The 27704-nt window shown below is 47.6% G+C and overlaps 1 protein-coding gene across 1 annotated transcript in view; it reads right to left on the bottom strand.

Moving 5' to 3' along the window:
• Positions 1 to 279: 279 nt before the first annotated feature.
• LOC128404767 (phospholipid phosphatase 3-like) overlaps positions 280 to 27704 on the bottom strand; it is a 38971-nt gene continuing 11546 nt past the window's right edge. Inside the window, exons 2-6 of the mRNA XM_053370666.1 lie at positions 16377 to 16534; positions 14472 to 14752; positions 10737 to 10794; positions 3625 to 3801; positions 280 to 1194 (exon numbers count right to left, since the gene is read on the bottom strand). Coding sequence (XP_053226641.1) covers positions 1093 to 1194; positions 3625 to 3801; positions 10737 to 10794; positions 14472 to 14752; positions 16377 to 16534 — 776 coding nt within the window. The 3' untranslated portion in view covers positions 280 to 1092. The remainder of the gene's footprint in view (positions 1195 to 3624; positions 3802 to 10736; positions 10795 to 14471; positions 14753 to 16376; positions 16535 to 27704) is intronic.

Genomic DNA, 27704 nt, shown 5'->3' with positions numbered 1-27704 from the left:
GCGTGATTTCAAAGAAAGGTGTGACTGGATAGGAATGAACATCTGGAGGAAAAGGGTTTGAATCTTCACAACCATGAGGACTAGATGACCGCTTTTTGTTTTGAGTGAAAGGTAAAATATCTCAGGAACTCATTCTCTATCAGGTACCAAATCCTGCGCCAGGGGAATCACAGGATCCAAACGGCAGCGCCGTGCTTTTGGAACCTGGTGCTCGGCTATGAGGGATGTTCTGAGGTCCATATGCAGTCTACCCTCCCGTAAGTCAGTTATTAATCTAGGTGATTGGCAGTACCATTTATTACAAAAAAACACAACACGTTTCACATTATGGGGAGCGGAAGCATTGGGCGGGGTGGAGGGTGGGAGGTATCTGGCAGCGTCAGGGTGCCCTGGTATGAACTTGCAGGTCCGCCACGATTTTCCAGGCACTTTCCTCCCAGATCCACCTCCCAAGCCTGTGGTTCATTCCTTCATGAATATGCTTCTGCAAGACACATCGCTTGGCCTTTCAAGCAGCTGAGAGACATCACTAGCGCAGCAGAGACTGGATTCTCAAGGAGCCACCAGCCTTTCTCCTAGCAACGCAGCCCGAGTGCATAATGTTTCAAGGGTGAGATCATCCCAGTACTAGTGAGGAGGAAGGGCAGATCTTCCTGTGTTGAAAAAATAAAATAAGATGGGGGATTTCCTTCTCTTGAGACTATCATCTAAAAGGAAACTCAAAGTGGCAGCGGTGATGTGACCGCTGGATCCTTTGATAGAGGGAAAGCTCATAAAGGAGTGGTCTCAAGTGTACAAACCCAAAGGAAAACAAGAGTGCCCTGTCCATCATTGGGAAGACAGAGGGATCTCTGGCACAGAGGTGCCCTAACAGCCTTTCCCTCTTCTTGGTGCTTCCAGCAGCTGGTGCAGCAGTGGATGTTGGCATGGCAGTGAGCAAAAGCTCCCTAGTGGCCCCTAGCAGGTGGCAAGGCAGTGGCTGCCCCGACTGGTGCCGATGTGGGCAGTGAGTGCCAAGCAACTGGCGCAACAGTTCGAGGCTCCTGTAGTCAGCCAGACAAGAGTGCGTCTCTGACCCCCAGCGAACATGCCCTAGCAATCGGTGTGGCAGTCTGAGCTGGGAGTGTCCAAGGCGACTGGCGGCAGGTGGCGAGGCTGGTGCTTGCAGTGAAACATGCTGGATACATGGAAGGCCTGAAAGCGGAGAGAAGAGAAAGAGGGCGTCAGAGATAGCCAGGCCCACCCAATACCCTCTCAAGAGGCAGCAGTTCAGGTAGCTGCAGAAGGAGCAGGCACAGCACACAACTTTGCCAGTCCTGGCTGAACACAGAATCTCATGAAGGCAGCCTCCCCCAACTGGTGAGCTTGAGATAATTTTGACTTCCATCCCGCTTGACCAAAGGCCATGCTGGCTGGGGCTGTTGGAAGTTGTGGCCAGGGCCGGATTTAGGTTTTATGAGGCCCTCAGCTACTGAAGGTAATGGGGCCCTTTATATGTCCAGATGTCCTTTGTCAACAACAAATTGTCTCTGTTTTTTGTGTTGAATATGTGCTATATGGTCATTTATGGACCAACTAGGTATCTAAAGCCATTTGCACATGTTGCCATGCAACCTGTCCATGCAGAATGCAGGCACCCTAAATTTAGAAGACATCTGAAGGCAGCCCTGTTCAGGGAAGTTTTTAATGTGTGACATTTTAATGCATTTTTAATCTTTGTTGGAAGCCGCCCAGAGTGGCTGAGTACAAATAATAATAATAATAATTATTATTATTATTATTATTATTATTATTATTATTATTATTATTATTATTATTGAAATGAGTGATATTGTAAGTTGCAGGCAGGGCCCATTACTTACATCATAGGAGCCAACACAACACAAAACACTGTTGCTGTATGTAGTTTTATTTTATTTGTTTTTTATCTTATATTTTGGAAATGTACATCCAGGTTTCCCCCCCTTTAAATATTTTGGGGGCCCCCAAGAGAGTGGGGCCCTAAGCTATAGCTTGTTTAGCTTATACATAAAGCTGGCACTGGTCACAGACCACTTCACTACAAAACCTGGTTGTTTTTCAAAGGATATCCTCACTGCCGAGCCCATGGAAGACCTGGCTAGGAGTCTTCAACGAAGCGATCATAATAATGAACTGTTTTACAGGCCTGTCCACGACACACATGGTGTTAAGGAACTGGGCGTCCTTCCACGGCTCTCTACTTTTCCTTTTCAAAATTAAACATTGCCCCCACCCTCCCTTGACATCAGTTTAGGCACAAAAAACATTTCAAAGGTTTATGTCATCAATCCCATCACACTAATGATCCTTGTACATGTACTGTGTGCATAATTCTTCGCTGCTCACTATCAACATTAAGAACCCATTCCTCCTTCACAGCGAGGGATAAGATTACTAAGCTAAGATTCCTTGATTCTATTCCCAGCTCCTAGGAATCTCAACTCCAGGGTTCAACATACTTCCTTGACTGGAGGCTGATGGGTGGAGCTGGGGTCCCAATAGCCAGGGTAGGAAATTGAAGGATTTCCTCCCGGCCGCCTGCACACAATGCTAGCAAGGGTGTGCCCATCCTTAGTTATTTCCTGGCGGTTCACACCAAACCCCTGCTCCCTTCATCCAAGTGGATTTTTCTGCATCACTTAGTATAACACGCAATGCAACCTGCCAAGCATTGCAACCACAGAGCTTCTTGCGACTTTATAGAAAATGGGGGAAGCAATGAAAAGCCAGAACAATCAGAGATTAAGGGCATTTTCCCCTACAAGAAGGGGCACTATAGTTTAGAAAGAAGAAGACAGAAGGTGACAGCATATTGAAATTTATGAAATGATGGATTAGAGCTTCTCTCTTCTCAATACTAGAACTCATTCAGGGTCACTCAAAGAAGCTAGCAGGTTACAAGCATAAACTGGGTTCTGCATAAACATTTTGGCACAAGCCATATCTGACTGAATTTGCTGCCACAAGATGTGGACATGGCTCCTGGCTTGTCCAGCTTTAAAAGGGGAATAAACAAATCCCTCTTGGCCATGTCTGTTACTGGCTATTTGCCATCATAGCTGAATCAACCCTCCATGTTCAGAGGCAGTCTATCCCTGAATATGAGTTTCTGGTGGACAAATGGTGGAGAGGCCTTGTTGCCTTCAGGCTCTTATTGTGGGCTTCCTGGAGGTATGTGGTTGCCCTTCCCACTCCTGTAAACAGACGGCTTTTTCTTAACGTTTCCTAACAGAAATGCAACGTAAGTGTTCTTAATGCATAAACAAATACAATTTGCCAGAAACACCAATCCCCACAGAGAGAACTAGAAGCAGGCTTGGTTAGGAATGCTTTGCCTTCATACGAGTGCCGAAAAGTCACACAGAACTGAACTTCGGTTGCAGAATTTCACTCCCAAAGAATCTCAACTCACTTGCTTAAAATGGTTTTCTCCCCTCTGATGAGGAGGAGCTGCTAAGTAAGATTTGCAGAGCAGTCAGAAGGTGGGGATTCCGCATCTCCAGATCTCTCTCTCTCTCTCTCTCAAACCTCAACAGGGAGCGACACTCTCCTCCCCCCAAAAGACAAGAGAAAGGGTCAGCTAAGGGCAGAATCAGAACTCACCACCCAGCAAGCCACAAGTGCCCCTTGCAGCAGCCCCACAACCACATCTGACGGATGGTGCCGGTAGTCAGAGATGCGGGTCAGTCCTGTGTACAATGCAAGCATCAGCAGCACAAACTGGACCAATGGACGCAGCAGTCGAGCTCCCCGCCACGTGAAGCGGGCTTGCAAGTAAAACTGGGGGAAGAAGAGGCAGAAAAAGGCTGTTAGCACAGAGAACTTCTGAGGGAAGTTTTGCCAATCCGTTTAGACAGGGGTCAGCAAACTTTTTCAGTAGGGGGCCGGTCCACTGTCCCTCAGAACCTGTGGGGAGGGGACTATATTTTGGAAAAACACACATGAATGAATTCCTATGCCCCACAAATAACCCAGAGATGCATTTTAAATAAAAGGACACATTCTACTCATGTAAAAACACGCTGATTCCCAGACCGTCAGCAGGCCGGATTTAGAAGGCAATTGGGCCGAATCTGGCCCCCAGGCCTTAGTTTGCCTACCCATGGTTTATATACATCTTGAACCTTGAGACATCAGCCAGAGACCTACAAGGACCCCAGTCCATTGGAAACAACAGGCCCTATCTAACACCAAGTAAATTGGCAAAAATGTATAAATCTAAATCAAATAAGTGTTGGAAACGTAAAGAGAAAGAAGGTTCTTTTTATCATATGTGGTGGTCTTGTAGTAAGGTTAAAGCTTACTGGGAAATGATATATAATGAATTGAAAAGGATGTTCAAAATAACATTTGTAAAAAAAAACCATAAGCTTTTCTTTTGGGAATTATAGGGACAGAAGTCCCTAAGCTGTATAGAAACTTATTCATGTATGCCACTACAGTGGCAAGAATGCTACTCGCCCCAAAATGGAAAGAAGCAGAAGTCCCAGCAAAGGAAGAATGGATACAAAAACTTATGGAATACGCAGAAATGGTGGAACTTACCGGAAGAATAAGAAATCAAGATAACAAACTTTTTATAAAAGAATGGAAGTGGTTTATTGAATATTTACAGATAAATTAGAAACAGAAAAGAACATTGGCAGAATTATTGTAACAACCTACAGTTTTATAAGAGTATATATTTAAAATAGATTAATAAATGAGCAAATTAAGTTAATTAGCATATGCAGAAGATATTAAAAAGAAATTTAAGGAACCGCAGAAAGAGGGGGAAGGAAGTCAAGTTCTGAAATGTTAAAATGATTGTGAATTAAGTGAAATGTATAAGCCTGAAAAGCATTTTTTTAAAAGGAAAACAACAGAAGCATGCAAAGGGAAGGATCAGGCTCCTGAATACAGAAGGGGAATGGGACATTAGGGGGTTTAGTAAGGGAAGGTGGAGATATTCAATCTACAATGTACGGGTAAATTACAGAGCAGCAGCCTCACTAAGTCTGCTGCAGCAAAGCCAGCAAAGAATTTGGTGGCCCCTCAAAGGATAACAAGCTTATGGTGGCTTAAGCTTCCCTAGGTAAAGAGAGCAAAAGGCAGGGAGCGAGCGCTGCAACGTAGGGAGAGTGAAGATTTGAACTGGGGAGGCCCCTGTTCAGATCCCCACTCAGCCATGAATCTCATTGGATGACCTTCGGCTGGTCAGTACCTCTCTGCCAAACCTAGCTCCCAGGGCCGCAGCACAGATAAATGGAGACAGCCCACGCATATGCTGTCCTGAGCTGTCAGAAGGAAGGGCAAGAGAGACAACTGCCTGCTTCATTGTTTCAGAATTACGGTGAATCTGTTTTCTTGGTGTGTTCCTTCGATGCTCACCTTGCAAAACTGATCTCCTACTCGACTTTGTGTGCGCACATGTATAGATGTGCATATATTCCGGTATACAGTGGAACCTTGATTTTCGAGTGTCTCAGAAGCTGAACGATTCAGAATATGAACACTGAAAACCTGGAAGTAATTGCTTCTGTTTTTGAACGCACCTCGGAAGTCAAATGGCTTCCACTGCGTGTTTTTCCATTTTTTAAATGGATTTTGCCAGCCGCCCACTGAACCTCGGTTTTCACAAACGTGGGTGGCTGAAGATATTTCATTGGACAGGGGAGGATACCTATAGCTCTCCAGATTTTGCTGAACTACAGTTCCCATAATCTCTGATAACTAGTTATTAAGGCTGGGGCTGGTGTGAGTTATAGTCCAAGAAGATAGGTTTTTCTTTGGTTATTATATATATTTTGGGGTTTTTATATTGTAAACCACCCTGTGATTGTCAGATGAAGGGCAGTACAATGGTACCTCGGGTTAAGTACTTAATTCGTTCCGGAGGTCCGTTCTTAACCTGAAACTGTTCTTAACCTGAAGCACCGCTTTAGCTAATGGGACCTCCCGCTGCCGCTGCGCCGCCAGAGCCCGATTTCTGTTCTTATCCTGAAGCAAAGTGCCCTGAAGCACTATTTCTGGGTTAGAAGGGTATGTAACCTGAAGCGTATGTAACCTGAAGCGTATGTATACAGGTACCACTGTATAGAAATAGAATACTGTACTTTTCCGTCTATAAGACGCCCCTATTTTTTGGCACTGAAAGTTCAGAAAATGGGAGATGGCAAAAAGTTGTTGAGCTTTTTTAAGGGAGATATGCCGAAAATTAATTGCTCACCTGCACGCATTGCTAAATCTGCCTCCCATCTGTCCAAGCACTGGCAGAAGCTGCCAATCGCCCACCCAATTACCGCAGCATCGGCCAATCAACACCACCCATTGACGCAGCAACCAATAACACATACAATAGCCGCTCACAGACGCGGCAGCAACCAATCTAACGTCCACCCTATGCACTACCTATGTATAAGACAACTCCTACTTTTTAGCATGATTTTTAAGGGAAAAAATCTAGTCTTATACACCGAAAGGGGACGCGGGTGGCACTGTGGGTTAAACCACAGAGCCTAGGACTTGCCGATCGGAAGGTCGGCAGTTTGAATCCCTGTGACGGGGTGAGCTCCTGTTGCTCAGTCCCTGCTCCTGCCAACCTAGCAGTTCGAAAGCACGTCAACATACAAGTAGATAAATAGGTACCACTCTGGCAGGAAGGTAAACGGCGTTTCCCTGTGCTGCTCTGGTTCACCAGAAGTGGCTTAGCCATGCTGGCCACATGACCCAGAAGCTGTACGCCGGCTCCCTCGGCCAATAAAACGAGATGAGTGCCGCAACCCCAGAGTTGCCCGCGACTGGACCTAATGGTCAGAGGTCCCTTTACCTTTTATACACCGAAAAGTACGGTAAGTTTTTGCACCCTGTCATAGGGAAGCAATTTTGTTTTTTCTGTTGAGGACCACATTCCCTTGGAGGTAATCTTGTCCTAGTTGCATGCTGGTGAGGAGCATGGTCAGAATCAAAGTTGTGCAGGACCACTTCTTCCCCGCTCCTCTTCCCCTCTAACAACACCCACATGAAAACGGCCGCGGGCTAGATTAAATTAGGCCAAAGACCACGCGTGGCACAGGAGCTGCAGGCTGCCCACATCTGTTTCAGGGAAACCAGACAGCCAGACAGGTCCTGTGTCTCCATCTCCATCTCGCTTCCTCCTCTCAGCCACTCCGTGTTTCCAGACTGATCTCCCACAGGGGAAGAGTCCCTGTTAGGTTGCCAGGCAAATCCCTGTTCTAAATATAGGAGAGTAAAGCATGACAGATTCTCAGAAGCCACAACAACAACAAAAATAATAATAAACAAACAAAATAAAAATAGCCAAACTGGGAATAGGAGGCACAAACCAAAGCCCCAAGGACTCTGGAGTCCCATTTTGGTCTTGCATGGTCTTTCTGAAGCCCTATTGGCAGTTTCTCACAAGTCACTGAGGCTGCACTGTGCCCTCCTTTGCTCTGCAACTGACAAGCTCACAGGAGCCTGCAAATCCACATCTGCTAAGCCTTTAAGCCCAAGCCCTCAAGGAGGAGATAATAATCTACGTCTTCCGCATTTCATAACAGGAAATGGCCGTAGAGAAAGGTATGTCTGCTGACTCCAATAACTTCACCTGGAGCCAAAATTCCTGGTTCCCATCCACTTCCATCTAAATCATGCACATTCCACTTTCTTCCCAGAGCCTAGTATAAATGTGCATATCCTCCAACATTTCACAGAAGAAAAGAGGGATCCAATTGTGTATGTGTAAGATAATTTATACAAGGTCTACTCTCAAACACCACTGCATGAGCCCTCCCCGTGCCTGGTGCAAACGAAACCATAGACATCCCTGAAGGCTCTCTCCCATTGCTGTACTAATTTACTCTCTGGTAGACAGCCCTGTACCAATTCAAAAGCAAAGAGGGTGCTTGGTTTTTTAATTAAGGATATGCCAGACTAACATCATTTTAAGGCAATTAGGTTTTCAACAGCTCAAATTGAACCAGGCACATGAAATGGCATGGTATAACACAGCACAGTGCTTTGGTGTTAACATGCACATGGATTTCCTTATTCAAGCACTAGAAACGACTCCGGTATCAATTAGTTTATTTATATGCAAAGAACAACCAAAGACTGCACATACCCTTTCCATGGCTCCCAGTACGTTACTGAGCACAATTCAAAGTGTTGGTGCTGACTTTTAAAGCTCTAAACGGCCTCGGCCCAGTATACCTGAAGGAGCGCCTCCACCACCATTGTTCTGCCCGGACACTGAGGTCCAGCTCCGAGGGCCTTCTGGCGGTTCCCTCTCTGTGAGAAGCCAATTACAGGGAACAAGGCAGGGGGCCTTTTCGGTAGTGGCACCCACCCTGTCAAAGCGCCCTCCCACCATATGTCAAAGAGAAAAACAACTACCAGACTTTTAGAAGACATCTGAAGGCAGCCCTGTTTAGGGGAGTTTTAAATGTTTGATGTTTTATCGCTTTTTAATTATTACAGTAATACCTCTGCGAACGTCCACTTCATCTAGCGTCCATTCCAGCGAACGTTTGCAGCAAACCTGGAAGTACCGGAACAGGTTACTTCCGGGTTTGCTGCTCGCGCATGCGCAGAAGCACAAACCGTTCTGCACAGGTGCGCAGACGTAGCACTTTGCCCTGTGTCCTTTTCGGCTAGCGGCTGGGGCTCCTGAATGGATCCTGGTCGCAAAACAAGGTACCACTGAAACCCAGTCAGATGGGTATGTATGTATGTATGTATGTATGTATGTATGTATGTATAAATAAATAAATACTATTTCACAGACTGAAAACAGTTCAAAAGCCTAAGTGGATAAAAAGGTGCTGAAAAGACCATAGAGAGCCTTGAAAGTCTCTTGGTTTTCCCTTCTCTATGGAGCCGCTACAAAAAACCCACCTCACTTCGCTTGATGGAGTCACCCAGAGCAAGATCTGAAGGTTTGGGCAGGTAAAAGCAGGTTTTAGAAACCCAAGGGACAGGTCTAAAACCTGAACAAACCTAACATCAGCCACTAATACGTAATTGAAGAGGTATCTCCAAAATACCCTCAAAGGGGGAAGTGACTCACCAGGACCAGCCAGGTACCAGATTTGGGGGGTGGGGGCAGTCCCTGGTCAACAAGTGGAACGTGTTAGTATAAAATGTTTCTATTTTCACTTCCAACCTCTTTATCTGCTCACAAGCCCTCTCATTCCATCTAATCAATATGAAGACGGTTCATTATAATTTCAGTAGCAGCAGACCCCCCCCCCGGCAATATTTAGGAACAAAACACAGCTGTAATGTAAGAAAACATGGCTGTTAAAAGCAACACTTCTCCTGTTCAACTTGGGGGGGGGACGGACCTGTGACCCTCCAGCTGTTGTGGGAAAACAACTCCCATCATCCCTAAAGCACCGGTCAGGCTGGCGGGGGCTGGCGGGAACCCAAATCCGTCTGGAGGTCCACAGTTTCCCCATTTCTGTCTTAATGCTTCTACTTCTTTAACATTCAATTTTAGATTGTTTGGTCAGCAAGGGAAATTAACCGCCCCAGCCAGCCACCTTTTCCTTCCTCAGTGGAAAAGCTCCAGAGATTCTTGGAAGCCTTTCCTGGCTTGGTGCCAGACTCTTCCTTCCATGGATTTTTCTCATCCCAACTATATTTACCCTGCAAACTTAATCAGAGTTTTATATCAGTTTTTGCTGGAATGGTCTCCCTGCAGCACCTTAGGAGTTGTAGCTTGGTGAGGATGCAAAGTTTTGTGTTCGAGATCCCCCTCCAAACTATAATTCCCGATGTTGTCTGGGTGGAGGGAATAATTCTTAAACCAATTTAAGTCTGGGGTTGGGAGGTGCCCCATAAACCAAGGATAATTGGGTATACTTGAAGAGCACCCTCCTTCTGCTCCTCCTCTGGGAAGGAGTGGAAAGCCCCTGCAAGATATCTAGGCAATGTAAGTCCAGGAGCAAAGTTAAATTTATTTCTTTTTATATTGATGTGACCACATGGTAGCTTCTTACTTAAAGGCGGTATATAAACGATTTTAATAAACAAATACAAATAACATGTAAATTCACAGTTAAGGGAATGCAGAAAAGGGCCTTCAAAAAGATGCTTTGGAGAATGAAGACTTCTCCAAGAGTCTATTTCCAAATTATTTCCCCACCAGTCTGTGGAATTTTCTGGTACAGTGGTACCTTGGTTCTTGAATGGCTTAGTTGTCGAACAAACAAACCCAGAAGTACGTAAGTGTTCTGGTGTGCGAACGTTTTTCATAAGCCAAACGTCCAAGTGCAGGAAGCTCTTGCAGCCAATCGGAAGCTGCGCCCTGGTTTTTGAACAGTTTTGGGAGTTGAACAGACTCCCGGAACAGATAAAGTTTGCAAACCAAGGTACCACTGTGCCCAGAATGGGTTGCTAGGTAGAGCTGTCAGGTCTCATTCACTCACCTGCAAGCAGCCAAACAAAACTTGGCGGAGGCTGCTCCACACGACAAACTATCCACATGAAGCAGCTCCTCATATGCATAACCTATTTTCACCACACCGTGTAAATATTTCCTGGAATTATGCAGGAAGCAGCTCAGACCTATGGCACGAAGCTGCTGCTCTGAACAGCTGTGTTTCCTGTGGACAGCGACGCAGCTGCTTGCATGGTGAATCAGGCTCCCTTTTACCCTGTGGCTCACAAGGCGGCCCACAACACAACCACCCGAAGACCTTCCCCACGTAAAACTGCGCATAGGGACTCACCACCAGGTACATCATGGTATACATGGCAAAGGAGGCATGGCCGGAGTAGAATGACTTCCTGGAAGAGAAAATGGTTGCTTTGTTAGATAGAACAGAGCCTGCAGTCTGCTAGATTATTACGGCAGAGGATTTCTGCTCACAGATCATGACAATGCAGTCCCTGTAACCTATTTACAATACTGTTCCTTCAGACACCTCACACCACCTATGCAAAGCAACTTCCCTCTGTTCGATTCCTACTTCCTAGCAGTAGGGTTCAACTGAGAAAATGTTGGGCAACAGCTTGGGTAAGTCCCACTGAGTTAAATGCAATCTAACCCATTCATTTCAACAAGACCAAGATATCCCTGATATTAACTGTGTGGTGACCCAGGTTCAAGGAAGTGGTTAAAGTGTTAGACGAGGGCAGGAGAGCCCCTCCCCCCTCCCAAATCTGTACTCGGCCATGATGCTCACTGCATGAGTTTGGGCCAGGGGCCCTCCTTCTTGCAAGGAAGACCACCTTGAGCTCCTTGGCGGAAAGGCGCGATATACAGTGGTACCTTGGTTCTCAAACGCCTTGGTAGTTAAATAACTTGGAACCCAAACACTGCAAACCCAGAAGTAAGTGTTCTGGTTTGCGAACTTTTTTCAGAAGCCAAACGTGCTCCATTTTGAGAGCCACACTTCTGTTTAGAGTGTTATGCTGAGGTCTGTCTGTTTTTGCTATTTATTTTGCGTTTTTGTGGTTCTTTTTTTGTGTGTGTGACTGTGTGAAACCCAGTTCAGCTCCTGATTGATTGATTGTGTGACTGCAAAACATTGTTTAATGCTTTCATTTTATTGTTTTGTTAGATAGTAAAATTCATGTTTTAGGGGTTGCTGTTTTAGGGGTTGTTTTTAAAAATCTGGAACAGATTAATCCATTTTCTGTGGGAAAGTGCACCTTGGTTTTGGAACGCTTTGGTTTAGGAACAGACTTCCAGAACGGATTAAGTTTGAGAACCAAGGTACCACTGTACTTGTAACAAAACAAAACAAAACAAAAGTATTTGGTTAAGGTGTGAAAGCTAGACACCTAAGTCTTTGGGTTTTAGATCAACGGTGACTAGCGACAAGATTCTATGTTACAATGTGCACATTGTTCTTTTAAGGGATGCCGAACTTTGACCCAGCTTCTCTTCCCAACATCTCTCTGCTCTTTTGAGGGTGAATGACCTCAGCCAGCTGATAACAAACCGCATAAAATCCCTATTGGAGCCTTGGCAGGGAGAAAAGGGGCTGGGAAGGAGGTGAGTTGCAGGCGAGGAAGGGTTTTACACTCCCAACTGCATGTGTCCCTTTAGCTTTTAAAATCAAAACCCTCATCTCACCTTCTAAGCATTCAAGGCAGCCCAGGCTTCAACACACAGGCCTGCCCCCATCAAGTCTACTCTGGACTGGATAAGCTCTCTCTATCCCACTTGTACATGTTGCCTCTTCAGCCAAGATGCATCCATCTCACTTGAGTCCCTCCAGAACTAAGAGAATAAACGTACACACCGGGCCTTGCCATTTCGGGGGGAGGGGTGTCAGTTGCTTCAGCTCTATCCAAAGCAGGCCAGTGTTGTTCAGTGATGGCTCAAACCCCTTTCCACAGAAGAAATGTAAAATATACTACAGGATGGCCTGAGCCCACCTGTCCCTAGAAGTAAGCCTACATTAGGAAGGAGCCACTGTCTAGTTATATTTTATTGACAACACGCTGAATACTAGAATCCACGTCATCCAGTGAAGTTGAACAGTGAGAGATTCAGGAATCAATGGAAATGTTTCTTTCCACAGTGTTAAAAGTACAGCTGTACCCTGGAAGTCGAATGGAATCTGTTCCGGAAGTCCGTTCGACTTCCAAAACGTTTGGAAACCAAAGCACAGTTTCTGATTGGCTGTAGGAAGCTCCTGCAGCCAACCAGAAGCCACGGAAGCCCCGTCAGATGTTCGGTATCCAAAAAATAGTTCACAAACAGGAACAGTCACTTCTGGGCTTGTGGTGTTTGGGAGACAAAACGTTCGGGAACTAATCTGTTCCAAAACCAAGGTACAGTCATACCTCAGGTTACGAACGCTGCATGTTGTGCATTTTCGGGTTACGGATCGCGCCAAACCTGGAAGTACCGGAACGGGTTACTTCCGGGCTTCGCTGCTTGTGCATGCGCAGAAGTGCAAAATGACGTCGCGTGCATGCGCAGAGGCACCAAACCGTGTCACGTGCATGCTCAGACGTGGTGCTTCAGGCTGCGAATGCTGCAGGTTGCAAACGTGCCTCCCACACGGATCACATTCGCAACCCAAGGTATGACTGTACGACTGTACAGTGGTACCTCAGGTTACATACGCTTCAGGTTACAGACTCCGCTAACCGAGAAATAGTGCTTCAGGTTAAGAACTTTGCTTCAGGATGAAAACAGAAATCGTGCTCCGGCAGCGCGGCAGCAGCAAAAGGCCCCATTAGCTAAAGTGGTGCTTCAAGTTAAGAACAGTTTCAGGTTAAGTATGGACCTCCAGAACGAATTAAGTACTTAACCCGAGGTACCACTGTATATGATTTTGTTACCACAAATGGCAATGATGGCCGCCAACCTGGACAACTTTAAATGGGGATTAGACAAATCCTTGGAGGAAAAGGCTATAAATATTGGCTATATACCTGCCTACAGGATGAGAGACAGAATGTCTCTAGGCAGGAGTCTCTGGGGAACAACAGTGCAAGAGGTCCTGCCTGTAGACGTCCCAGAGGCATCTGGTTGGCCACTGTGGGAACAGGATTCTGGACTAAATGGGCGTTCGATCTGATACAGAAGTGCTCTTCTTCATTTCTATTCAAATTGCTCTCTCTCTCGCTGTGTGTATAGCGGGGATCAGTGCCAGTGGAAATGACAGGGATCGAATTGTGTGATCCGAGATTTCCCTACCCCTTTGGTTCAAAATGACTGCATGGGGCATACCTGCCAGAGTTCACCTGCTACTTCACAGCACTTATGATGCACCCCAAAATCTTGCTGCCCCCGTGACTGCTTGGATTACATGCACTGCCAGGCTGGCTCTGGTCCTAGGAGAGCATGAGAGCAGCACAGGTGGGTCAAAGTCAAGGCCCAACTTGTTCAGCTTCCAAACTCAGTTTCCAAACACCGACTCAGATATTTCCGAGTAGATAACATACAGGGCATGAAAGTGACAGCCCTTCTCTCACATTTGTCTCCCACACCTGGCACTCAAAGGTGATAGTTTCTGCACGTAGCTGCCAGGTTTCCTATTTCTCATTCTCCAGATTATCCTAATGCAACAGAATCTTTCTCCTTCCCAGATCTTGAGATGGTAGCCAGATATTCTGGAACCAAGTGTCCCTGTGTGCCATATCTCATGACTTCAACTCCCTCCCCTTAACAAAGAATGACTTGTGCTAAATTCCACTGAGTTCCTCAGTAACTTCCCCTGGGTTGGAACTGACTTTAAAATCCTCAACTGTTTGGGACCAGGTAGTTTGAAAGGCAGCTGGCCACATGACCCGGAAAGCTGTCTGTGGACAAATGCCAGATCCCTCGGCCTAAAAGCCAGATGAGCACCACAACACCGTAGTCACCTTTGACTGGACTTAACCGTCCAGGGGTCTTTTACAATTTTATTTACTGCCTCTTCCCAGCTGAACTGACCCAGACCCTACAATCACCATCAGAAGGACATCCCCCTTTGAGAGAGAGGAGATGTCACCATACACACCTAGCTTCTTTCTCCTCTGAGGGGCCACCAGTGCAGATGTAGTCCTCCAGGTATCCAGCAGAGCAGTTGATGTGAGCAAAGTCAGGCCTGCAGGAGGCCAGGAAGTGTGGACGGAGGCGGCCCACAGCAACCTTGGCCATATTGGTTAGTGACTGGCCCACGGTGCAGCCAAAGAGGAAAGCCCCGATCTCCTTGTAGAGGGCAGCCACGTAACGGTTGGAGACTATGGAGCGTGAGCTGTGGGGCAGGCTGTACACACGGCAGCTTTCGCCCAGGGTGATCTGTGTTGGAAGGAAAGAAAGAAAAATAAGAGTTTGGATTTGATATCCCGCTTTATCACTACCCGAAGGAGTCTCAAAGCGTTTAACAATCTCCTTTTCCCTTCCTCCCCCACAACAAACGCTCTGTGAGGTGAGTGGGGCTGAGAGACTTCAAAGAAGTGTGACTAGCCCAAGGTCACCCAGCGGCTGCAGGTGAAGGAGCGGAGATGCGAACCCAGTTCACCAGATTACGAGTCTATCGCTCTTAACCACTACACCACACTGGCTCTGAACACAGAAGGCGGCCCAGTCACAAGCAATTCCAGCGCTGGCAGTGGGGCACATTTCTTAATGGCAAGCAGCGATTCGCACTGTCCCCGCCATCAATAAGCTGCCCCTGGGCTAGCCAATCAGAACCAAAGGAAAGGAAAAAATTTACTGAACCTAGCAAATGGGTTCCATGGGCTTCCACAGAGAACAGCTTCCACACTAGCCAAATCAAAAATGAATACGGCTGGGAGGAAACTTTCCTCTTTGAACTAAGTTTGGCTACAGCGCTGGAGAAAGGGGTGCATGGGTCAGGTTTCAGGGACTCAGCTTCCTTTCCCCCCCCCCTTTGGCAGTAGATAAGCAGAACACAGTGAAAGGAGTCTCTTACCAGTTAGAAATTTTAATAATCATAAAGGTAAAGGGACCCCTGACCATTAGGTCCAGTCGTGACCGACTCTGGGGTTGTGGCGCTCATCTCGCTTTATTGGCCGAGGGAGCCGGCGTACAGCTTCCGGGTCATGTGGCCAGCATGTCTAAGCCACTTCTGGCGAATCAAAGCAGTTGCACAGAAACCGCCAACCTTCTGATCAGCAAGTCCTAGGCTCTGTGGTTTAACCCACAGCACCACCTGTGTCTTTTTAATGATCATAGCGAGAGAACAAAGACTCCATTTCCTAGGAATGAAGGTGCTCCCAATTAAGGGTTCACCCACTTCCTCCCTAGTCACCCATGTCACTACTGTGCCTTGTGACCCGATCTCTCAACCACTGTGCTTTCTGAGCAGCACTTTATCTGCTCTCCTTGACCTTGGGCTGAGCGGATGGACGCTTTTCCAGAGAAAGTGAGTCTGTTAACTCTCTCTCTCCCAGCGCTTCTTCTCCTGGCTGTTTCCCATCCAGTACTTCCCAGCTTCTGCCTTCTGAACTATCCCTCTGCGAACCACTGTTCCAAATCTATACTGTCCCACTGCTCCTGGGAAGAGTCAAGATCCATTCCTCCTCAAGCGCAGCCCTCCTCAGCATGGTGCCTGACAGCATGCTGCATGAAATGAAGATGGAGAGTCGTCTGTGCTGGAGGAAAACAGAAGAAGGGCTCCTGCAAAAACCTGTAAGGGAATATCGTGTGGCATCAAGATATAGGTGCTGTGATGTTCTAGAAGGGGGTCTGGTAGGGAGAGGGGAGAGGGTCCTGTATACCCTGAGCTCTTCAGAGGAACCTGGGATGGAAAGGCATGCAATAAATGCATGCAGTATGACAAATCAGCAAAATGCTATGGTCGGGTGGGTGGTGTTTTGCTGCCAGGAACAAGGCACGGCACAGGATGTTAAAGGACAAAAGCGCACGGTTCCCTCCCTCATTCCCCTGAAAGACTCACCACTAGACAGGCAATGAGGATTCCCACGGAGATGAGCACAGAGTCGCTGACAGTCTCAGCCCGCTGCAGCGGGTACCTGATGCTGCTGTCGTTGCAGAAGAAGCCGCGGCGCATAGGGGAAACAAGGCCAACCTCACAGATGAAGAACGGGATGGATGCTGCAGCCAAGGAAGCGGGCAAGAGAAAGAGCAGGTCAGGGAGAGGGAAGGGTTCTGAGATCCACAGCTGTGGTGGCTGAGGGCTGAGCTGGGACTGCAAAGCCCAGCGTTTGGTAGATTACAGATCTCCCTACCTACCTACGTAACGCTAGTCCCCAGCATCCCATTTGTCTCGCCAGAGCGGTTATCTCCTGCTTGGACTCTGCAATGCGCTCTACGTGGGGCTACCTTTGAAGGTGACCCGAAACTACAACTAATCCAGAATGCAGCAGCTAGACTGGTGACTGGGAGTGGCCGCCGAGACCACATAACACCGGTCTTGAAAGACCTACACTGGCTCCCAGTATGTTTCCAAGCACAATTCAAAGTGTTGGTGCTGACCTTTAAAGCCCTAAATGGCCTCGGCCCAGTACAGTGGTACCTCTGGATGCGAATGGGATCTGTTCCAGAGCCCTGTTTGCATCCTGAAGGGAACGCAACCCGTGTCCGTGGGTCACGACTCACCGCTTCCATGCATGCGCGAGATGTCATTTTGAGCATCTGTGCATGTGCAAGCGGCAAAACCTGGAAGTAACGTGCTCCGTTACTTCCGGGTCACTGTAGAGCGCAACCCGAAAATGCTTAACCTGAAGATACTTCAACCCAAGGTATGACTGTATACCTGAAGGAGCCTCTCCACCCCCATCATTCAACTCGAACACTGAGGTCCAGCTCTGAGGGCCTTTTCGGTATTGGCGCCCTCCCTTCAGATGTCAAGGAAATAAACAACTATCTGACTTTTAGAAGACATCTGAAGGCAGCCCTGTTTAGGGAAGTTTTTAATGTTTGATGTTTTATTGCATTATTGTTGTTGTTGTTGTTATGTTGGGAGCCGCCCAGAGTGGCTGGGTACAAATAATAAATTATTATAATATTATTATTATCCTACTGTAGCATGAGCAAAAAAACAGAACCCAGGATGGAGCTATGCAAACCAGGGACTTGCTTGATTCTCAGTGGCTGGGGTCTCCAGGGAATCATAGAGTTGGAGCAGACCACGAGGGTCATCTAGCGGCTTCTAGCCCAACCATCAGCAATGCAGGAATCTCTTTGCCCAAAGTGGGGCTTGCACCCACTACCCTGAGATAAAGGGTCTTGAGCTCTTCCAACAAAACAGATTTAGCCCCAGTGGTTTGCAATTAGGAAGACTTCTGGGAAGCAGCTGTGGGAAGGAAGCAGATTTGACAGGAGTGAAATGGTCCACAAAAATAGGTTCTTCCATCCATTCCATCAAATCCCCTGGTAAGAAACAAGCGATGTCTGCCACACACTGGGGACTGGAATGTGAAACCAGGCATGTTAGAAGCCCTGGGGCAAACATGGAACAAGGTGTTTCAGCCGCAGCTCTTTCTCCCCAAGAGCTTTGGCCCATGGGACACAATGTATGTCATTTGTCCTAATTAACACTAGGGCTTTGGCATAACGAACTCCCCGCCGCACCCTGAGGGATCACCAGTTACCACACCCAGGGCTAGTATTGGTGCAACACTTAAGAACCCAGGAAGAACTGTTAGAAATTACCCTATTGGCTCATATACATGGCAAAAGCTTTCTCGGTGCCAAACACCTACTTGACGTTTCCACATACACTGAAGATGACAGGCAACATTTGCTAGGACTTGCCAGTCAGAAGGTCGGCGATTCGAATCCCCACAACAGGGTGAGCTCCCGTTGCCCAGTCCCTGCTCCTGCCAACCTAGCAGTTCGAAAGCACGTCAAAGTGCAAGTAGATAAATAGGTACCGCTGTGGCGGGAAGGTAAACGGCGTTCGCCAGAAGTGGCTTAGTCATGCTGGCCACATGACCCGGAAGCTGTACGCCAGCTCCCTTGGCCAGTAAAGCGAGATGAACACTGCAACCCCAGAGTCCGCCACGACTGGACCTAATGGTCAGGGGTCCCTTTACCTTTACCTCCCTCATCTGGGATTCAGGGGTATACTGCCTATACTGTGGAGGTTCCATTTTGCTTTCATGGCAACACTCTTCCATGTATCAGCCTAGTGTAATGCTTGGTTTTCATAAAGCAACATTTGCAAGCGATCTAGGGGAGCCCAAGTCTGCTTCACTGTGGCACTTTCCATATCTCTCTGCAGTCTTGCAAATAAGGACACAAAATAACTAGCCTGCAAAAAATATTTACATGCATTTCAAGAGGTTAGCAGCCAGCAGGGAACAGCAGAAGTCAACTTCCCTCCATGGTCAGCATGGAATCAAAGAGGCCGGAAGTGGGAAATGCCTTTCAACAAGACGGAGATGGTGAGATGGTGGAAGAGCAATCTGTTTCTCCTCCATCAGCTGGCTTGATTATCGTGTAGCTGTGGAGGAAGAGATTTTGCTTCCTCTGCAACTAGCAAGGAAACCAAATGGACTGGCAGAGCAGGGACCTGCCCCACCTGCGGGAACACACTCCCTCCCTGGCATCAGTTGTCTGTCGCTGGAACTGTTAATTGGAAGTATAACCTCTGCATGTGCGTTTCAGTGGGTTATTGTAAAAAGAAAGAAAGAAAGAAAGAAAGAAAGAAAGAAAGAAAGAAAGAAAGCTGCAGCCCAACACATTTTGGATCAAACCGTTCTTTGGGGACAATGCACGTTCTTTATTCCTGCCACCAAGTAATACTACTTTTTTTGGGTTCCCTACATGGGGGACCTGGTAGCCCTTCAAGTTATTGTTGGACCTGAACTCCCATCAGCCTCAGCCCAGCTCAAGGACATGGGTAGGCAAACTAAGGCCCAGGGGCCAGATCCGGCCCAATCACCTTCTAAATCCGGCCCGCGGGTGGTCCAGGAATCAGCGTGTTTTTACATGAGTAGAATGTGTCCTTTTATTTAAAATGCATCTCTGGGTTATTTGTGGGGCATAGGAATTCTTTTTCCCCCTTTCCGGTCCCCCACAAGGTCTGAGGGACAGTGAACCAGCCCCCTGCTGAAAATGTTTGCTGACCCCTGCTCAAGGATGATGGGAGTTGTAGTCCAGCTACATCTGGAAGGCCCAAAGGCTCCCCAGCCATGCCCTAGTAACTGACTCTGACTCCACCTGCCAGATGGATGGGAGGGGATCAGCATGGGTGGAAAGGACTTGCTTGGACCCCCCACCTTCCAACATATAAGGCATGAAGACCCAACTCCCTTCTCAGCTACTGCATGGATGCTACAGATGGAAGAACAACACAACAAGAAGCAGTCATGAAACTGAGTCACTAGAGCAGTGGTTTTCAACCAGTGTGCCATGGCACCCTGGGGTGCCTTGAATGATGGTCAGGGGTGCCGCGGGCAACACTGGCCTCTGTCCCTCCTTTCTTCCCTCCCTCCTTTGATGCCCTCTTGCATCTCTGCCTCCCAAAGGCTGGCGTGGCTGTTTGTTGCAGCAGCTGTTTATTGATACAAACTCTCCAGTGTGGTGTAGTGGTTAAGAGCAGTGGACTCGTAATCTGGTGAACCAGGTTCGCTTCCCCGCTCCTCCACATGCAGCTGCTGGGTGACCTTCAGCTGGTCACACTTCTCTGAAGTCTCACAGCCTCACTCACCAAACAGAGTGTTTGTTGTGGGGGAGGAAGGGAAAGGAGAATGTTAGCCGCTTTGAGGGAGGGTGTTTGAAAAAGGGTGAGAGGCTGCTAGCTCTGTAGGGAAGGGGTGACAGAGTCCCACAGGGGTGCTGCAGAAAGAATGGAGTTGGTCAAGGGAGCTATGGACCCAAAAAGGTTGAAAACCTTTGCACTAGAGTATGGGAGTGGGAAACCTCAGCCAAATTCCCATGTGTGACCAAGAAGTTGAGCGGCCGGGCCTTGAGCAAGTTGCTCTCTCTACTTTAGCCTCCCTGGAAGAGGAGGAGACAAACGAAAGGTTTTTAAAAAGCAAGAAGGTCCCTGTAGGGTGTGAGTGGTCCAGCAAGGGTCAAGTTGCACAGACAGCTGTGCCGCAGGAGACGCCAAGGCGAAGACCGCCATAGGCCAAGACAATCAGGGTTCTCTGTCAAACAGCCAAGCCTTTTGGCATCCGCTGAGCTCGGCACATGCAAAGAGCTCTTTGAGAAGGCTCTGGTTTTCCAGTGGAATCCATTGGACTCCTGCCATTCTGCCCTTCTCAGGGGCAGCGAGATGGACGTGAAGATTTGCAGAGGGGAGAACGAAGAGGGCTAAATTTAGGGCAAAGCAACCAACACAAAGAGCTCAAGGACCTGAGCCACAGATCTGGGGTGGATCAGTGTCTGCTCCAGCCAGAGACACCAGAGAAACATGGGCCTTCCCTCCTTGGAGTGGGCTGCTCACCAGATCACGTCCCTTCAGAGAAAGCCATGGAGTGAATGAGCTCTCAACCCAGATGGAACTACCATATTTTTCACTCCATAAGACGCATTTTTCCCCTCCTAAAAAGTAAGGGGAAATGTGTGTGCGCCTTATGGAGCGGATGCAGGTGGGAGGCTGGCGGGAAAAGCCCCCCAAGGGCCGCACACATGCTCCGTGCAGCTCTTGCGGGCTTTTCCCCGAGGAGGGAGAAGGGACTGACTGGCTTTTAGAGGGGGAATGCAAGAAAAATAATGTTTTTAAAGGGAGCGCTGAGCAGAGCCTGGGATGCATACAGGCTCTGCTCAGTGCTCCCTTTAAAAATATTTTTTTTCTTGCATTCCCCCTCTAAAAACTAGGTGCGTCTTATGGAGCGAAAAATACGGTATATTTATGGCCGGGTCAGCGATGGCCATTTGGCTGTTAGTGGCCAAACAGAAAATGCCCTCATCTCCTCTGCTGCATACCATACCTCTGCACCCACCTTTGCGCACCTGCCCACTGCCACCCAGCAGCAACGGTGGGCATACACGAGGGTGGGCACAGTGGAAGATGCAGCAGAAGAATGGCACCAGTGGGCATGAGGAGGAGGTGGCCAATAAGCTCAGGAGGCAGATCTGCCACCTCTTCCAGGTCTTGAGAGCCTGCCGCCCTGATGCAACTGCCACACCTTGCCTGGTGGGCAAGTCAGCCCTGGAGGGACAAGAGAACCACGTCCATTTGCTTATCAGCTTGCAGCTGGGAGATCTGTGGACAGACTAAAGATCACCACACTTTCTTTTAGAATGGGGGGGGAGAACCTGTGGCTCTCCAGATGTTGCTTAGAACTGTACAGACAAGAAATCTGAAAAAACATACCTCAGCACAAGATCCAAGAACGCAAATACAGTCGTACCTTGGATCCCGAACACCTTGGTACTCAAACGCCGCAAACCCAGAAGTGAGTGTTCCAGTTTGCAAATGTTCTTTGGAACCTGAACGTCCGACACGGCTTCCGATTGGCTGCAGAAGCTCCCCTACAGCCAATCGGAAGCCGCGCTTTGGTTTCTGAATGTTTTGGAAGTCGAACGAACTTCCGGAACGGCTTCCGTTCAACTTCCAAGGTACAACTGTAGGCTGTACTCGTCTTCCATTTATTTATTATGATTAATTCTTACAAATATATCTCCCCCGCCCTTATAAAAATAAAAAAGGCCTTGCTCGTCATCTCACAATAAACTTTCCAGCTTCCCACAATAGCCCTCTTGCTTGGAATAATCACTACCCATCTCACCTTATATGGTGCCTCGGCCCTCTCAATGCATGCAGAGATTCCCTGGCACTTGGAGAGGGCTATTAATATACAGGGCTCTCGGCTGCACTGAGACATTCACACTGCCTTGCTTGGTCAGCTGCCCAGAGCTAAGGGCTCAGGTGTTGCGGTCCAGAGAGGGAGAGGCCCAGTGACTGGGTGCCAGGACTCAGCAACACCCCGGAGGAAATATATATATATATATATAGGACTTTCTTGCGACCACGAGGCATGAAGCACCCAGTTGGCACTGCGAGCTGCGGATCTGGAACTGCCATCCTTTGACTTCTTTCACTGTTGCTCTGCGTGACTGCCAACCTTCATGCTAGAGTTCCCGTCCCTGTTATGCAGCTGCCTGTTACGGCTCAGTCTCCTGGATGGAGCTGCTTCGTGCCAAAGGGACCTGCTCTGTGCCCTCGGCGACATTCCTCTGGTGTTCTTCTGCTGGGTGTTGCTCCGGATCTGTTGGGAACAAGTGGCAGCCTGCCTGGCCCCCTCCCACAGCAACACCCAGGCGAGCAAGACTCAACTTGTGGTGCTGCCTCAGTGCAAGGGGGGCGGAGAGGGATAGAAAAACAGGGCTGGGCCTGGAAGGAGGTGAGGGGACGCCCACAGGGGTTGGGAACACTGCCAGGCAGGGGGCAAAGCAGGCGAGCTGGACCACCAGGGCTAAAAAAACCAGGAGCCTCTTACTCTGTGACCCATTGGAGAGAGACACTTGATGGAAGCTTTGTTTGTCCAACAGTCTACTTCCCACCAACCAAAATTCCAGCTCCACCAAGGCTTTATTCCCCAGTGGCCCACTCTCAGAATGAAGAGGAAGAACCAGATGCCAGCCTCGCTTGGCTCCCGAACAAATCAGCTCCCGAATGCCGCAAACCCAGAAGTGTTCCGGTTTGCGAATGATTTTTGGAAGCCGAACGTCCGTTTTGGCGTTCAGCATTGTTTCCCGGGGCCAATCAGAAGCTGTGCCTTGGTTTGTGAACGTTTTGGAAGCCGAACGGACTTCCAGAGCAGATTGAGTTTGAGAACCAAGGTACCACTGTACTCTCTTCCTCAAGTTGGGGAGGGGGCAAATGAGGACAAGATTAACAGCAATGTGAAAATGCAATCCATACTTTGGAACTCCCTGCCTGGTTCATATCAAGCAGGCGCCTTCGCTCTATTCATTTCCGGCACATGCTAAAAACATTCCTGTTTAGGCAAGCCTGTCCAGATGCTTAGAAATGCTGGCATGGATTTTAAAGTCTTTTACCATTTTAACTTTTTGTATTTTTTTAAAAAAGTATTGCTGTAATTTTTTCCTGGATTTTCTTGTTTTGTATACTGCTTTGAGGTTTTGTTTTGTTTGTTTTCAAACAACCGAACAGTATATAAATTTCATGTAATCAATCAATAAATTACTTTTCTACAGTATCACACATTTCAACCGAGTGTTGCTCAGTTCCGCACAGCAGCACTCAAGATTCGAAGGATGCCCTGTGCCACATATCAGTTTTAATGGACATATCAGAGTGCTCTGTAAATGATAGTAAATTGAACAGGTAAAATACTTCAGTTACCTAGGGCTTACATTCCATCATACAGGATCTTGGAAGCACCATTGGCAAACCTCCCTTCAAAAGGCGGAGATTACAAAGCTAGCCATACATAGATTCTTCTTCACAAAGGGCGGCAAATATGTTCCAGCAGCCTTAAGGGTTTTCAACGCAAAGCCCGTTTCCCAACTCCTGTATGCAGCAAATGTCTGGCATAATGGGGACCTGCCAAAGCTAGATGGCTTTCAGGCAAAATTTATACGATCTCTGCTGCAGGTACCTAACTGCGTCCCCAACTCCGTACTTCTGTTGGAAGCTGGTGAATGCCCAATTTCATCTAAACATGGTGGGCTGCCCTAAAACATTGGCTCAGGATTTCAGTGTTTAATCTAGGGAAGGGTCTGTACCAACATTTGACCAATGAGGAATTTGTCAGCAAATGGCAGAAAACCATGGCTAAAAAAGCCACCTCTATTGGTCTGTCTCCCCCCCAACTGTATTACCTGGGCTATGAAGGCGCCCAAAAGGTTTTAAAGCAAAGATTGTGGGACAATGCACACAGTGACTTGCGATCTCGGTCACACGCAGTCTGTAGTCCGCTGGCAGCAGGAGTTCAATATGGGTATGTCTTTGAGTTAACATCATACATCAAAAACCTGACAGTACCTAACTATCGAAGGCTTTTCACCAAAGCCAGACTGAATGTCTTCCCCTCTGCAGTGCTGGATGGTAGGTTGAGAGGAGTTCCCTACCAGGACAGACTTTGCTCGTGTGCTCAAGACATCGATTCCATAAATCATATTTTGTTACATTGTGCGAAGTATGAGCAGGCCAGAGCTGAACTGATACTACCCTTGCTGGTGCCTTTCCCGGGAAAGTCAGAGGCTCACTATGTCAGGTTCCTACTGGAAGACCGGACAAAAGCTAGAACGTTGGCAGTGGCAAAGTTTTTATTGGTGGTTGCAAGAACAAATGAGCCCTATATTCCAAACAAAGTGCTTGATTAACCTGAAGGTAGGCTGTATGAACTCTGTATTGATTTGTAATGTTTTGTTGGGTCTCTGGACCGTAATAAAGATAGTTGTAAATGATAGTTAAAGCCTTTATATATCAGCCTTTGGCGCTCTTCCACACCCGCCCAATGTTCCTGAGCCTTCTTTTGGATTCTTTTAGCTTCTTTTAAATTCTTATAGACTTCTATATTCACCTTGTGTTTTAATACCTTTTAGCTTTCTAAAGCGCTTTTTAGATTTTAAATGCTGGTCTATGACTGTAATAAAGATTTGTATTATTGTAAGTCTCACCTCTCTATCCAGGCAAGTAAGAAGGGCAACACCTCAGCTAAAAGACCCATTCCTGACACTTGAGGTGGGTTGGTGAGGGGTGGGGCATGGCAAGTGGGTGTGGCCTAGATAGAATCCTGAGGACCAGGTGGAGAACCCTGAAGGGCCTCATTTCCCCCCCTGGGCTGAGGTTTATCACTCCACCTCTTGCTGGCTGCCTCTGCGTGTCAGCCAGTTCCATGGCCACCCAATCTCCCTAATGCCAATGCTACCAGGTTGCTTGCCTGCCTGCCAGCCAACTGCTTCCCTAAGCCCTTGTTCTTTCCAGACTGCAAATCAATCGGACCCATCCCCTGAAACATTTGCCTGCAATCAGGTTCTGCCTTCAGATTGCCCTTCCTCTGCAACCTTAAGGCAAACCTGCTCCCCAGGTTCTCTGTCTAGGTTTGCAGAGCACATGTCCCAGTGCTGTAAAGTGGTACCTCGGGTTACAGATGCTTCAGGTTACATATGCTTCAGGTTACAGACTCCGCTAACCCAGAAATAGTACCTCGGGTTAAGAACTTTGCTTCAGGATGAGAACAGAAATCGCATGGCGGCGGCTCGGTGGGCTCCATTAGCTAAAGTGGTACCTCAGGTTAAGAACAGTTTCAGGTTAAGAACAGACCTCCAGAACGAATTACCATATTTTTCGCTCTATAAGACGCACATTTTCCCCTCCAAAAATTAAGGGGAAATGTGTGTGCGTCTTATGGAGTGAATGCAGGCTCCTTGGCTTCAGTGATAGCAACGCGAAGCCTCTGAAGCTCAGTGGGAGCGCTCCCGCCGCGCTCCGGAGGCTTCGGGTTGCCTTCACTGAAGCCTGGAGAGTGAGAGGAGTCAGTGCGCACCGACCCCTTTTGCTCTCCAGGCTTCAAAGATAGCTGCCTGAAGCTTCCAGAGTGTAGCGGGAGCTCCCGCTGCACTCTGGAGGCTTCGGGTTCCTTTCGCTGAAGGGTAGGTGTCCCTTCAGCTAAGGTGCAGCACCCCTTCAGCTAAGCGGGAGGAGAAATGGAAGGGGCTCCGTTTCTCCTGCCGCTTCGCTGAAGGGGCGCTGCGCAGAGAGGGGGAGAATTTTTTTCTCTTGTTCTCCCCCTCTAAAACAAGGTGTGTCCTATAGTCAGGTGCGTCCTATAGAGCGAAAAATACGGTAAGTTCTTAACCCAAGGTACCAATGGATTCCAATATGGATTCCCATCCTGCAGGGTCCATACTACGGCTGCCCACCCCGCAATGCATCACCAACAAAGGTAAGGTTGGGAAACTCTCTAAACTCCCAAGTTTCCTCAGGGCAGAGAGCCGGCCCCTTCTTCCTGCCGCAGACAAGCTACAAGTCACACCTTCCACCCCAATGTTAGAAATTAGTCAGGCGCTAGATGCATTTTCACATGGCTGTCAACCACTTGTTACCCAGTGAAGATGCCTGGGCATCAGGATTGTGCCTGACATCTCCACCATCTGGAGGTGCATGCCTGGAGGTCATTGGATTTTGGCTGCTTTCACACACTAATACCACATCCTGTAGAATTTTATCAGTTACGTATATTTTATCTGCACAATCAGAATGAATTTCAGGAACTATGCTTTTTCTGTGCAGCCCGGGCAGGAGCAGTGAACAATGTTATAGTTAATTGTTGCTGCTTGTCTTCACTTACTCCAACCCAGTGCCCTGCTCACAGTTGTCAAGAATATTCCTATGTTATGAATGGTCTGTGTCACTATTAAGAAAAAGAGATAGGACTAGCCCAATATAAACGTGGACTGTCTCTGGATAGAGTTTTCTTCTTTCAGTTCTCAAAGCTCAAGGTTGTCATCTGAACTAGCCAGATAATCAATCGCAGTCAGTCAGTCCTTTGAAAAATAACTTTAGAGACGTCTTGCTCCAAAAGTAACGTTACCAGACATCCCTGTTTCCCAGGGACAGTCCCCAGATTTACAAATTAGTCCCCATACAAAATCTATTGATGTTGAAAAGTGTCGCCGGATTCATTGAAAAAAATCTGGTAACCTTACCCAAAAGGCAACTAGACTTTCCATTTTGGCAACTGTAGCCTTGGTGTAAGGAGTCATTTGGCGCCTAGCTTAAATACAGTGGTGCCTCGCAAGACGAAATTAATTCGTTCCATGAGTTTTTTCATTTTGCGATTTTTTTCGTCTTGCGAAGCACGGTTTCGGAAAAGTTTTGGAAAAGCTTCAAAAATCACCAAAGTCTTCAAAAACCTCAAAAAAGGCTACCACACCGCGTTCTATGAGTTGCTCCTCGAAGTCAAGTCGCAAATGTATTAACGGTGTTAAGAAAAAGGAAACAAACTTGCAAGATGTTTCCGTCTTGCGAAGCAAGCCCATAGGGAAAATCGTCTTGCGAAGCAACTCAAAAAACCAAAAACCCTTTCGTCTTGCGAGTTTTCTGTCTTGCGAGGCATTCGTCTTGCGAGGCACCACTGTACCTGAGTTTCTAGCACTGCTTCCACCTGTACAACCTGCTAAGAAGTTCTGAAAAAGTCTCATCAAGATGAGCAGCGGCTGTAGGCTATGTGATTCTTAGTTATTTCTCTCCCCAACTGCTCTTTTTCCTATAACAAAATCCTATAGCTCCATTGAGGCCTACAGTACCAAAGTGCTGCCTCTTAGTGCTGTATACTATTTTGACTTAACAAGTTTATCTTCTCTCTAGAGTATGCCACTTGTTTGGGCATTGCCC

The sequence above is a fragment of the Podarcis raffonei genome, chromosome 17 (genome assembly GCF_027172205.1).
Source record: "Podarcis raffonei isolate rPodRaf1 chromosome 17, rPodRaf1.pri, whole genome shotgun sequence".
Taxonomy (NCBI): Eukaryota; Metazoa; Chordata; class Lepidosauria; order Squamata; family Lacertidae; genus Podarcis; species Podarcis raffonei.
The sequence above is the reverse complement of the archived record's forward strand: the minus strand, read 5'-3'. Positions and strand labels throughout refer to the sequence as shown.